Here is a 12,255-nt window from a genome sequence, read left to right as displayed (position 1 = left end):
ATGCTCATGTATGCACAGATCAACCTAACAAATACTCTTGCATTTAACAGATGTTAACAGATGTGGAGGTATTGTGATATGATTGGATATTAACATTAAATCTCTGATTTCTTTTTTTTTATTTTTATATTATTATATTGGGTATAAAGACATTCTTGATGCTATCATTTTTTCTTCTTCTTTTTTTTTTATTAGATATTTTATTTACACTTCAGATGGCATCCCCTATCCCCATTCCCCTCCACCCCCCTTAGGAAACCCCTATCCCAAGCCCCCTTTTTCTTTTTGCACTTATACATTTTTTAAAAATGTTAATCATAGGCTTTATAAGTTTGGAATTGTTCAATCAGAGGTGTAACCCACTGACCGACCTAGATATAACAACTATCTTTGACTGGTGGAGATACATGAATATCTGCCTCCCTGTCTCCCCCCTCTTTCTCTCTTTCATCACCTAGCTTCTCCTCTCCTTCTTCTTCTCCTCTTCTTACTCCTTTTCTTCCTCTCAGTACTCCTCCTACCTTAGCTTCTCCTACACATCACCCTTACTGTTAAAATGAAACTTTTCTCTCAAAATACAATTAGAGCATAATTATGCCAATTTGTACCAGTGAGGTACAAGATAGTCCTAATACCCAGTCCATCCTTTTGTTGACTAACCAGCTCCTCTGTCATCTATTCTACCTAGCATCATGACAGCTCTCTGAACCTTGACTTGTTCTAGAAGGTTCTTCCCAGGACAGTATTGTTCACCCCATCACAGTTCCTATCCTTTCAAAAGAAGTATTACTCTTATGCACACATGTGCTTTTGCTGTGGCAGAGGTGTTGTGGTCATAGGACAACTTTTGAGAGTTGATTCTGGGAAGTCAAGGTCAAGTCCTCAAACTTGGCACCAAGTTTCTTTTCTCTGTGGACCTCTCTCACTGGCCTGAATGGCTCTTTTCAATAGACTTATTAATTTTAAAATTCAAGCATATAATCTGTATGTACATTTGGATACAGGGTGACATTTTTTATCTGTGCAAACACTGTGGAATGGCTAAATGGAAGTCTTTTGGCTGGAAGTTACTTTACATGTTAAGAATACATGCAGGTGGCCCCTGTAGCAATTTTTAAGTGCATAACACAATATGTTATATTAACTACATCTCATGGCAAATGTCTTGATCTAACAGGCTCAGATCTGACTCACATGTATTCTCTGACAAAGCTGTTCCAATCTCCCTCCTGTACGATTTAAACTTCCCAGGCTCTGGTGACCATGTTCTGCTGTTTGTTTGTGTTTCTTCACTTCTTTAGACTACACATGTGAGGGAGGTTTTGTCATATTCGCCTTTCTATTCTTGACTTACTTCATTTACAGGATGTCCTCCAGTTTTCCCAAAGTGACAGGATGTGTCTTCCTTTTTAAGGCTGAATAGTATGCTATTGTATACACGTATGAGCACAGGAGTGCAGTTTCTCATCAGCACACTGATTTTATCACCTTCAGAAATACCCAGGAAGATGCAGGAAAAATGGGGAAATGGGATCTGGCTGCCATCCTGGCCACCCCTTTGCCTGTTTTCAAGTAATGTTTAAAACATCACTTGTCATTTAACTTTTGGGGTTCCTTATGTACTTTGGACTTGAGTCCTATATCTGATAACTGGCCCAGAGTTATTTCCTGTTTTGTTTTTTCTCTGCGATATGTTCTCCTCTGTTGCCTGTGCTTCTGTGCCTTTGAGGTCATTTCAGAAAAGTCATTGCCTGGCCAACAGGACTGTGGGTTTCCCTATGTTTTACAGTTTCTGCTTTTACACTCAAGTCTTTGGTCCATTTTGAGTTCCTGCTGTGTAAGATGTGAGATAACTTGCCTTTATCCATCTGTATGAGAATCTCTAGTTTGTAACACCATTTATTAAGCAGTCTCTTTTTCCTGTCTTTGGTCAATGCGTCTCTTCAAAACATGGAAGACTGAATGTGGGGGTTTATTTCTGGGCTCTTTCTCTCCTGTTCCATTGGTTGGTATGTTGTTTTAGTGACAATAACTTGTTATTTTGATTGCTAAAGCTTTGTAATACAACTTGAATACCACTTCTAGATTTCTTTGACTGTTGAGGATCTTTTGTGATCCCACATGCAATTTCTGTTCTTCTTTCATTTTACTGACTGATTGATTGTGTGTGTACATGCCTGTGTGTGGAAACACGTGTGTGAAGGTCAGAGAACAGATAAAGGCAGTGTAAGCTCTCACCTTCTACCATGAGGTTCAGGGACTAAACCCAGCACAGTGTGTTTGAACCCATGCCCACTGAGCCATCTTGCCAGCCATGCAAACGTTCTACCTCTGTGAAGAACAAAATTGGGATTTTGAATCTGTGGATCACCGTGGAAAGTATGAATGTTTTCATAATATTAATTATTCTAGTTCACAAACAGGCCAGGCTGTCTTCTGTTTCTGTTGTGTAGTTTATAACATGCAGGACATCTACTTTCTTGGTCGAGTTTTTTCTCAAGTATTTTACTGTTTTGTAGCAATTGTATATTAGAAACTTACCTCACTTTCTTTTGGATAGTTTATTGTTAGAGTACAGAAATATTCATACTGGTGTGTGTGTGTATTTTGTGTCCTGAATCTTTACTGAATTTGTCAGTTTTAACAGTTTTTCATGGAGTCAGTGCTCTTTCTCTATTGGATCATGCCCATAGCAAACAGACTACATAAGTTCCTGACTTATTTTGATGTTTCACTTCGCTTTCTTGCATAACGGCTGTGGCAGGGGTTTCTAGCAGTACATTTAATAGATGTGGTGAGACAGAGTGCCCTTAACATGTTCTTAGTTTTAGAGAGAGAGGAAAAAAAAACCCAGCCATGTGGGCTCACTGTGTTGAGTTCTATATTTAATCTGTCAAGAGTTTTATCATAAAGATGTTAATTTTTATCATGTTTTCTCTTCTTCTTATCTACTGATACGGCAGTGAGGACTTTCCCTTTCATTCTGTCTGCATGGCCTCATATTTATTGATCTGTATGTGGTGAATTATCCTTGTAAACTGGGAAAGATCCTACTTTGTTTTGATAAGTGACCATTCAGTGTGCTCCTGCATTTGATCTGTTGGTATTTTGTGGAGGATTTTTATGTCTATGGTCATCAGAGAACTTGGCTTGTAATTTTATTTCATGGATGTGTTCATGTCTGGCTTTGGTGTCAGGGTAATGCTGGCCTGTAATGGTTTGGAGACACCCCTTTTAAAGTTTTTTGGGGAGTTTGAGAAGGAACTTTAAATGTCTGGTAGAAGTCAGCAGTACTGCCTCTGGTCCTAGGCTTTTGTTTAATGATGGGCATTTTATTACTGGTTCAGCCTGTGTTTGTAACTGGTCTGTTTGGTTATCTATTTCTTCATGATTTGGTCTTGGTAGGTTGTAAGAATGTATGGAGTTCTTCTAGGGTCACCCTGTTGTGGTGTGCCTCTCTCCTGTGGCATCAAAATTCTTCTCTTCCACACATGATTTTATTTGAATTTTCTCTCTCTCTCTCTTTAAAATCTAGCATGCTAATTTTTGCTGATATTTTTTTCATAAAATGAGTCTTTGCTCCACTGATCTTTTCTGTTTTCTGTCTTCTCTATTTTACCCATTTTTGCTCAGATCTACCTTATTTCTCTCCTTCTTCTTTCACAGGCTTAGTTTTTCTCCTTGTCATGGTTCCCTGAGGAGCATATCAGAGTGTTTACTGGAGAGCCTTCTTCTTTCCTGATGTGGGTGTTTATTTGTGTAAACATCTCTTTTAAAGTTATTTTTGCTGAATTCCATACATCTTAGCATCTTTTTTGTTGTATTTTGTTTTCATTGTTTCAGGACAGTGATTGATGGATTATGGCAAATAGCACAGGCTGGCTTTGAACTCACAACAATTCTCTTACCCCAGCCTCCCAATTACTGAGCTACAGGGTGCACAATGTCCTATTAAGGTAGTTTACATTTTCTCCTTTGATACACTGATTGCTCAGACAATCAGCTGTTGTTTAGCTTCCAAAACTCCTCATTTCTCATTTCACTATCATGTTGTAAGAAAACATTCAAAACATTTTAAAAGATTAAAAAAAATATTTTTTTAGCCAGTATGGTGGCAAATGCCTTTAATACAAGAGGCAGAGGCAGGTGGATCTCTGTAAGTTTGAAGCCAGCTGGGTCTACGTAGTGAGTTCCAGGACAGCCAGAACTGCATAGTGAGACGCTGCATAGACAGACAGACAGACAGACAGACAGACAGACAGACAAAACAAGCCAGGCACTGTTGACTCATGACTTTAATCTCAGTACTTGGGAGGCTGATCTCTGAGTTCAAGACCAGCCTGGTGTACAGAGTGAGTTCCAGGACAGCCATGGCTATTCAGACAAGACAAAATAAAACAAACAAAAATAAAACAAAATAGTAACAATAATACTAATAAATAAATGAAACCAAATTTTATGTATGTGGATATTTTGCATGTATAAATGTCAACAGAGCTGTTACTACCAGTGGCCACATAGCAGTCACCTGTGGGAAGGTACTGTGATTGTCCTGTTTTTGTCTTTACAGCCCCAGCCCCCAAAAGACAAAAATGTGACCATTGGTCCCCATGTCCTCCTGACACTTATGCCTACCGGCTGCTCAGTGGTGGTGGCCGAGACAAGTATGCCAAGATCTGCTTTGAGGACGAACTGTAAGTATATGTATAAGAAGATGCGTGTCTGACTGGCTGTATCCCTTCACCTCCCTCTTATGCTGTACTTATATGTTCCTAACCTCTGGCAAGGCTGAAAATCAGGTTGGGGGATAAGAATACCACTGTGTCCCTGGTGATGGGAGTCTCTGAGGGCTTTATGTGTCCTTGTTTGGATTTTCATAGTGTCTTTTGATGGTCATTCCATGTAATTCATCAGTGAAGCCACCTAAGCTTGGCCTTTACTTTGTGAGAAGATTTGTTTTGTTTTTGCTTTTTCAGACAGGGTTTCTCTGCGTAGCCCTGGCTGTCCTGGAACTCACCCTGTAGACCAGGCCGGGCTCGAACTCAGAAATCCGCCTGACTCTGCCCCCCAAGTGCTGGGATTAAAAGTGTGTGCCACCGCTGCCTGGCGTGAGAAGATTTTAACTACAAATACAGTTACTTAGTAGAAGCACAGGATTCTCCAAGTTGCCCTCTTCCAGTTTTGTGCACAGGTCTGTGCAGTAGCCAGTGTTGCTTAACTTCACAGGTGAAGCCTGTGCATATCTAGAGAGAGAGAGTGCATTTAGTGGGGTACAAGTTGGAAACTCAGATCTGGGTCTTGACGTGCTCAGTGCCTTTGAGGTTACCTTTGTGATATTTGTACTCATCTCTTAGCATTTGTACCCTGGTGTGCCCTGTTTTATCTTATTTTGGCATTTTGAGACCTCTTAAGCAAGTGTATTTCATTGTGTCTGACAAATTTCCTTATTTCTTTTCCATTGCTATGATGACATACTTGAACAAAAGCAACTTAAATGAGAAAGATTTGTTCTGGCTCATTGTTTGAGGGTACAGGGCATCATGGTAGGAAGTCATAGTGGCAGGATTCTGCAGAGGCGGTCACATTCTGTCACTTAGAGAGCAATGAATGCTATTGTAGCTCACTTCTTATCACTGACCCTTAGACCTCTATTCCTCGTAGCCCACAGTTCACTTCCCATTTGTCCCATTTCTCTCTCTATCCTTTACTGTGGACAGAACTTTTTATTTTTAATGTCACCACAGGTCTCTTCTACTGTGTCTAGTCTGTCCTTAAAACCGTCAGCTAGTGTTTTTAGATTATCCTGTAATTTTAGTTTTTAAACTCATTTTTTTTTCAAGTGAGCCTGCCTTTTCTTTGTTTTGACTTCCAATTGAAATTTTTGTTTTGAATGTATTAAGTGCTGTTATCTGGGAGTTCAATTGGCTGGCTGGAGCCCGTGAGTCTGCGACTGTTGTCTGCTGGCTCCTTTTGCTTTTGCTACTGTTGACTTCTTTCCTAGTGTGTCAAGCTTCTTCTGACTGTGTGCCAGGTAGTACATCTGAGAACTTCTTTAAAAATAGCAGCGAGAGACACACACTAATCAGTTTTTCACACACTGTAATGAATATGAAAAGCTGGTTGGTTTATGGTAGAAAAGAACTCTGTCTCATATCTCAGGAGGGCTAAAAGCATGGCTGGCCCTGCCTTCTAACAAATGACTTCACAATAACTGGAGTAGACACAGAGATTGCATGTTCAGAAGCAAGCCAGAGGCACTCAGCAGCTAGGTTTGCCCTTTTACATTTGCTCTTTGAGGAATTAACATACTCTAAAAGCATTTACCCTTCCTCCAGGGAGTTCCACAGCTTCTTAGAGCATGCCATCACCAAGATGGGACCAAGCTCCCAACACAGGACCCAGCAGGGAGCATTCCCCAGTCACAAGTAAAGCACAGAAGTCACTGTCTTCTTTTCTCATTCACTGTTCCCAGAGACCAGAAGCTATTGGCAGACCAGGGTAACATGAACACATTTTAAATGTCACCATTTTTTGGGTTGCCCAGTTTAATAAAATCTGGACTAAAGGCCACAAATTCTGGGTTTTATCTTCTTTATATAACCCTTTGTGACTTAACACAATAAAATCCAAGAGATTTGATGAGGCCTTCAGACTTTTTTCCCTTCAGACTTTTGTCTAAGGCCTCCATGGCTTTCAAGAGTGCTGTTGACTTCTCTGGGCTCCCATCCTGAAAGGGCAAAGGTTTTCTTCAATGTTAGACTCACCCCTGAAATGTCTGTCTTCAGTCAGTTGTTGGCCTGGGAAGTTCTTGGCTACATTTCAAGGCTCTCTCTTATCCCAGCAGATCTTTTAAAAAATGTGTTCATCTTCATATGCTGCTTCCTGTGGGTTACCCAGTTTTTCACTACTGAGAATGGAAGTCCTTCCTTGCGTCTCTTCGGGCACTTATGGATTATTCTTTACTACTCAGAAAGCACTGGGCCCTGTGGCTCCTAGAGCCCTTCAGTTAAACATGCCAGAGACAGAATATTAAAGCACCTGTTGCCCACCTTATAGCTTTGACATGAAGGACAAACTTCAGATTCTTTTTATGCTACTACTGACTTGTTGATGCCAATCTCAGCAAAGGTCCATAATATGCACATAATTGTAAACATACAGCACATGTTCAAACATGTCTATACACATGTGCACACCTTCACGTGTGCAAACACGGACACAATGCACGTATGCATACATGCAAAACTATACACATATACAACTTGTACACATATCACATATACAACATACTTATGCACATGTCCATACACATGTATGCATACAGACATTCCACATGTGTGCACATATAATTTTCATACCCTAGACACATGCCCACACACTATTCCTATGACCTCCAGTGACAATTATCATCTCTAGGAAATATTTTAGTCTTCCTGGATTTAGGGTACAAAACTAGAATTAAAATGATATATGATACTGACATCTCATTTTCTCTAGCTGACAAGCAAAAAAATGGGCTAGTAAGCTGTCTCAGTGGTTAAAAGCATTTACTGTTCTTCTAGAAGATCTGACTTCATTTCCTAGCACTCATGTTAGGCAGCTCATAACTGCCTTTAACTCCAGCTCCTATACTATCAAGCACTGGACTCACCCATTAAATTATACACCCATTAAAAGTAAAAGTCTTTTTGATAGGAAAGCAAAAGTTAAGCGATGCAATAGGAAGAGCTTATGAAGGAGATAGTCTGGTTGGGCTTGGTGGGTGGAGAGAAAGGATGAGGCAGATAGAGCCTGTAGGTCCCAAATGGGGAAGGAAGTGGAGTCTGAGGTGGCAGGAAGCAGAGACCTGAGGACGCCCAGTTTAGAATGGAGCTACTATCCTCCCTCAAGTCTGTGAGTCCAAGCATGGCTTCACAGGGGCTGAGAGGAACATGGTGCAAAAGCCTTGGTGAAGAAACTTCCTGTTTGACCTTTGATCCAGACTGTAAGATGAAATGCAGTTTCCAGGCACCTAGGAACTGAATCTGAATCCTGCATACATGTAGAACAAGGGTGGGGTTGTTTGGGGGAGCAATCCCAGCCACTGCATACCAGTGGGAAGAGCAGCAGGAAGGAGAGGGGGTGTCAAGGCCCTGAGCACAGAAACCTGGTGAGGGAGGGCTGCTTATCCTGCCTGTGTAGGAGCTTCTTGACTGACTCTCACTCACTTTTCAGGCTATTAGGAGAGAAGATGGGGAATGTGGCAAGAGGGATAAACATTGCTGTCGTCAACTGTAAGTGACACATGCGTTTCTCAGAAATTCCCTCAGAGCCTAGAGTAGGATTTCCACAGAGACCTTGATGTTTCTATGTTTTTTAAAAATCTCTCCCCCTCTCTCTCCTCCTCCCTTACCCCTCCCCCTCCCCTCTCTGTCTCTCTGTTGTGTGTTTATGCATATTCATATGAGTGTGGGCACATGTATATCACAGTGTATTTGGAGGTCAAAGAACAACCTCAGATATAGGTGTGCACCTAACCCTTTTTATGAGATCTCTCCGTGTTTTGGGTTTTTGTTTGTTTTTGTTGTTGTTGGGTTTTTTGTTTTGCTTTTTGTTTTATGCCAATGTATGCAGCAGACTATCAGGCCCACAGTTCTCCACCTCACATATCCACACAGGAGTCCTGGGATTTCACATGTGCACTTCTGTGTCAGCTTTACATGAGTTCTTGGAATTTGAACTCATGCTTGTGAGGGAAGCATTTTATCCACTGAGAGACCTCCTCAGGCCAAGACCATGGTTTTTCAACATGTTTTTGCATATCTAGGTTTATACTATAAGGAATTCTAAAAATCACATAATTTTTGCCTAAAAATTTTGCCTAAAAGTCTTACTTTAAAAGCCATTTATGTTATAATGACAACAAAATAATCAAAAACTGAATCCAAAAGAGACTTTGCAATTGAGGAAGAGTAGGCAGAACAGACAGAGTGAAGCTCAGATCTACCTAGACCCTGGCCCCAGATTCTTTTGCTCTTGGATGCTGGAGACCCCATAGAGGGTAATAATGCTGACCAATTCTATTTGGCTACTGTGGGCCATGGAAACCTGTGCAGGTGCATCAGCTTCCTCTGGGTCTTAGTGTTTTTAGGGTCTCTTGCAGTAAGAACCACAGCAGGTTAGAGAACAGGGAGTCATGCAGGAAGCATCTGATTACAGAGCCAGTGACTGCAGAGCTTCAGGACAGGACAAAACACCTTTAGTCATATGACCCCTCTGGACACCTAGTATGAAGTGAAGAGGTCTGGGGACTCTGATGGTTAAGAGAGGAAAGGAGAGAACCATTAAGATCCTATAATTGACTCAATTCAGAGAGTCCTAGAGAAGTGGCCAGGCACCTCCTCCCTGTTGGAGGTGTTCCTTGGAAACCAGTCTATTGCTGCATGACCTACCTGGGAGAAAAAAAAAACTCAAATAAGGAAGGAACAGATGTGATAGACAAGGAGTCCAGTAGGTCTAGCCTGGTGACATAAATAAATTCATTCATGTTGTTAACTAGAGCCTGGATAGCTCACAGAGCCCATAACCTCCCAAGCCCTCTGTCTACCAAGGTCCTATTTTATAGGCTCCCAGGCTACAACAGGTAAGCAAACCTAGTTCAGCCTAGTGTTGAAGAGGCAGAGGTGACTGCAGGTTCACACAGTGTGGGGTGCAAAAAACAAGCTCAAGTTCCCTGTCTCTGTGTGTTCCAACCTTGCTCTTATTAGGGGTTCTGGTTTCAGTAAACACTGTCTGACCATGGGAAAGATGCCTTGTAGCCCATGAGAAGGATGTGTGTTTTGCTGCAGATTGGCACATAGATGACCACAAAATGGAGTCTCTCTGTCCAGAATTTGGAAGAATAAACCCACCACACAGCCCCTCTTCAGGCTAAGGACCTCTCTAGTCCTATTTCCTCCAGAGTCACTTAGAGATAATGTGACCAAAAAGGGTACTAGGACCACAAGCGTGCACTGGGTCCCTGGATCTTTCTCTTAAAAGGCCATTTCTTTTTTTTTCTTTTCTTTTCTTTTCTTTTCAGATGAGACGGGAAAAGTGATAGCAACAGAGTACTTTGATATGTACGAAGGTGGTAAGAAAAGTCTTTTCTGATTAAAATGAAGACTTAAACTGTGTAGACCCCATGGGGAAACAGAAGCATGGCTTGGTGAAGAAGCAGAGAGTTCCTTTGACTTGTGTTTATTGAACATAGGGTCTGAGTGCTGAGTTTATTGAACACAGTTCTGAGCACTGCACTCTAGGATATCACCCTCGGGGCTGACCTCTTGTCCCTGATGGCAGAGGTGGCCAGTGGATGCTTGCAGAAGTTGGGTTTGGTGCCAGGTGTGGCTAACTCCAGATTCAGGGTTTAATTTATTTAGAACTTTTCCACGTTGCATGGGTTACCTTGTTTCTGTCTTTGGACTAACCTTTGCTGTACCCTGAGTACCTACCTGCTGCAAGTTGTCCATGTTCCCAAGGCTTCTCTAGGATAGCTTCCTGTGGAAGCCCTGACATCACTCCTGAGGAAGTAGCCAGGGCACTCCTTGAGCCCCTGGGACCAGTGTAGGGAATAGGACATTCAGAAAGTAGGTGACAGCAGAGTGCGAAGGAAGCCTGTAGCCAGGGTAGCAGCCTCACTCACTGAGAAGACTCTGAACTACTGTTTGGCTTTGACCCTACAGATAACTCTGGGCCAATGGCCAAGTTCATTCAGAGCACCCCTTCAAAATCCCTGCTGTTCATGGTGACTCATGATGATGGAAGCTACAAGTAAGTGTGTGCAGTGTTTCCCATGTGACAAGAGCCCCTTGTCACATCTGCCCCAGCCAGGGAGATGACAAAGGCCCCTGGATCTGGAAACTCCTAGGGAGTCCAAGGAGTGAGATGCTCCTACAAGGGAAGGAAAAATGGTCATGGTGAATGCCAGGAATCATTTCCATATCTGCACCAGGGTACATTTTTGTTCATGTACATACACACATGCATACACATGCTATGCACACACATTTATGCACACACATTTATGTGCTTATACACAATGCATATACATGTGCGCACATGCATACACACACACACACACACACACACACACACACACACACACACACACACATACACACACACACACACACTTCCAAAGGAGGCCTTCTCATCCTTTCTCCTTTGCCCAGACTGCAGGCTCAAGCAAAGGATGCCATAGAAGCCCTTGGAAGCCAAGAAATCAAGAACATGAAGTTCAGATCAAGCTGGGTGTTTGTTGCAGCAAAGGGCTTTGAGCTCCCTTCAGAAATCGAGAGAGAAAAAGTGAGTGTCTTTCCCCAGTCCTTCTCAGATGGGGCTATGGTGTGTAAAGGTTCTGTAGGTAGTCACTCACAGAGAGCACTGGTCAGCCTCTTCCATTAGGTCCATGTTCCACCCCAGACTTCTTTAGTCTCACTACAGACTGCAAATAGGATCCTGGGATTGGTTCCAGTCACTGGCGGTGACTGTTCTGTTTGAGCAGGAGGCTAGCCCTCTTTAGTTCCTTGTCTGTAGATAACATTCACACAGAGAGGGGGCTGCCTGAGGCAGTTCTATATGAACCACTTTCAATATGATAGTACCAAATATGCACTGGACAGAGCCGCTTTGGCTGATTGCCATCCTTGGAGGAGTCACTTGTGACTTGATGCCTCCCTTTATCAAAGAAAAGATCAAAGGAGGGAAGTGAGTGAAGTTTGACTTATCACCATGTCTTCTGTGAGCATCCCAGCTGATGGGTGGTGTTACATGGCTATGTGAGATCCATGCCTCTGGGTACCACCCTAACCCTTTTGAGCAACGTAAGAGGATCTGAAGAGAAGGCACAGCCAAGGCCCACAGCTCTGATAAAATCATCTTTCCTCTTAGTTAGAATTCCAAGAGGGCAGAGCTTGATCTTTGTCTAGGGTTACGCCAAGTCACATATGATTCCCACTTGAGACTTTGCTCCCACTGTCTGGAACCATGGTTTAAAGAAGACAGTGGCAACCAGGAGCAGCTGGGCCTCCTCTTATTGGCATGGCAGGAGGCACAACACCCAGGTCACTGTTACTAGCTCCAGAGATTCTGGATCTTTTGGGATGCTCTCAGATCTGAAATTGAGGAATCTGGAGGTCATGGTCAGGTTGACATGCTCTAGTCAAAAGTTTTCATCACAGCACCCAGTTAGCTTGCACATAGAAAGCCAGCCCTGCTGTGTGCTGTGGTCACCTT

At 42.4% G+C, this 12,255-nt stretch overlaps 1 protein-coding gene across 3 annotated transcripts in view; it reads left to right on the top strand.

Annotated features, from left to right (window-relative positions):
• Fam3b (FAM3 metabolism regulating signaling molecule B) overlaps positions 1–12,255 on the top strand; it is a 31,122-nt gene that overhangs the window by 15,809 nt on the left and 3,058 nt on the right. Inside the window, exons 3-7 of one of the 3 annotated variants that reach the window (XM_076911135.1) lie at positions 4,571–4,694; positions 8,215–8,273; positions 10,061–10,108; positions 10,704–10,791; positions 11,193–11,325. In XM_076911135.1, coding sequence (XP_076767250.1) covers positions 4,571–4,694; positions 8,215–8,273; positions 10,061–10,108; positions 10,704–10,791; positions 11,193–11,325 — 452 coding nt within the window. Of the gene's footprint in view, positions 1–4,570; positions 4,695–8,214; positions 8,274–10,060; positions 10,112–10,703; positions 10,792–11,192; positions 11,326–12,255 lie in introns of all 3 variants that reach the window. The other 2 variants (XM_034515534.2, XM_034515535.2) reach the window with 2 other exon arrangements.

This window comes from Arvicanthis niloticus, chromosome 12, assembly GCF_011762505.2.
Source record: "Arvicanthis niloticus isolate mArvNil1 chromosome 12, mArvNil1.pat.X, whole genome shotgun sequence".
Lineage (NCBI taxonomy): Eukaryota > Metazoa > Chordata > Mammalia > Rodentia > Muridae > Arvicanthis > Arvicanthis niloticus.
Note: the sequence above shows the minus strand (reverse complement) of the source record. Positions and strands in the feature narration are given on the sequence as shown.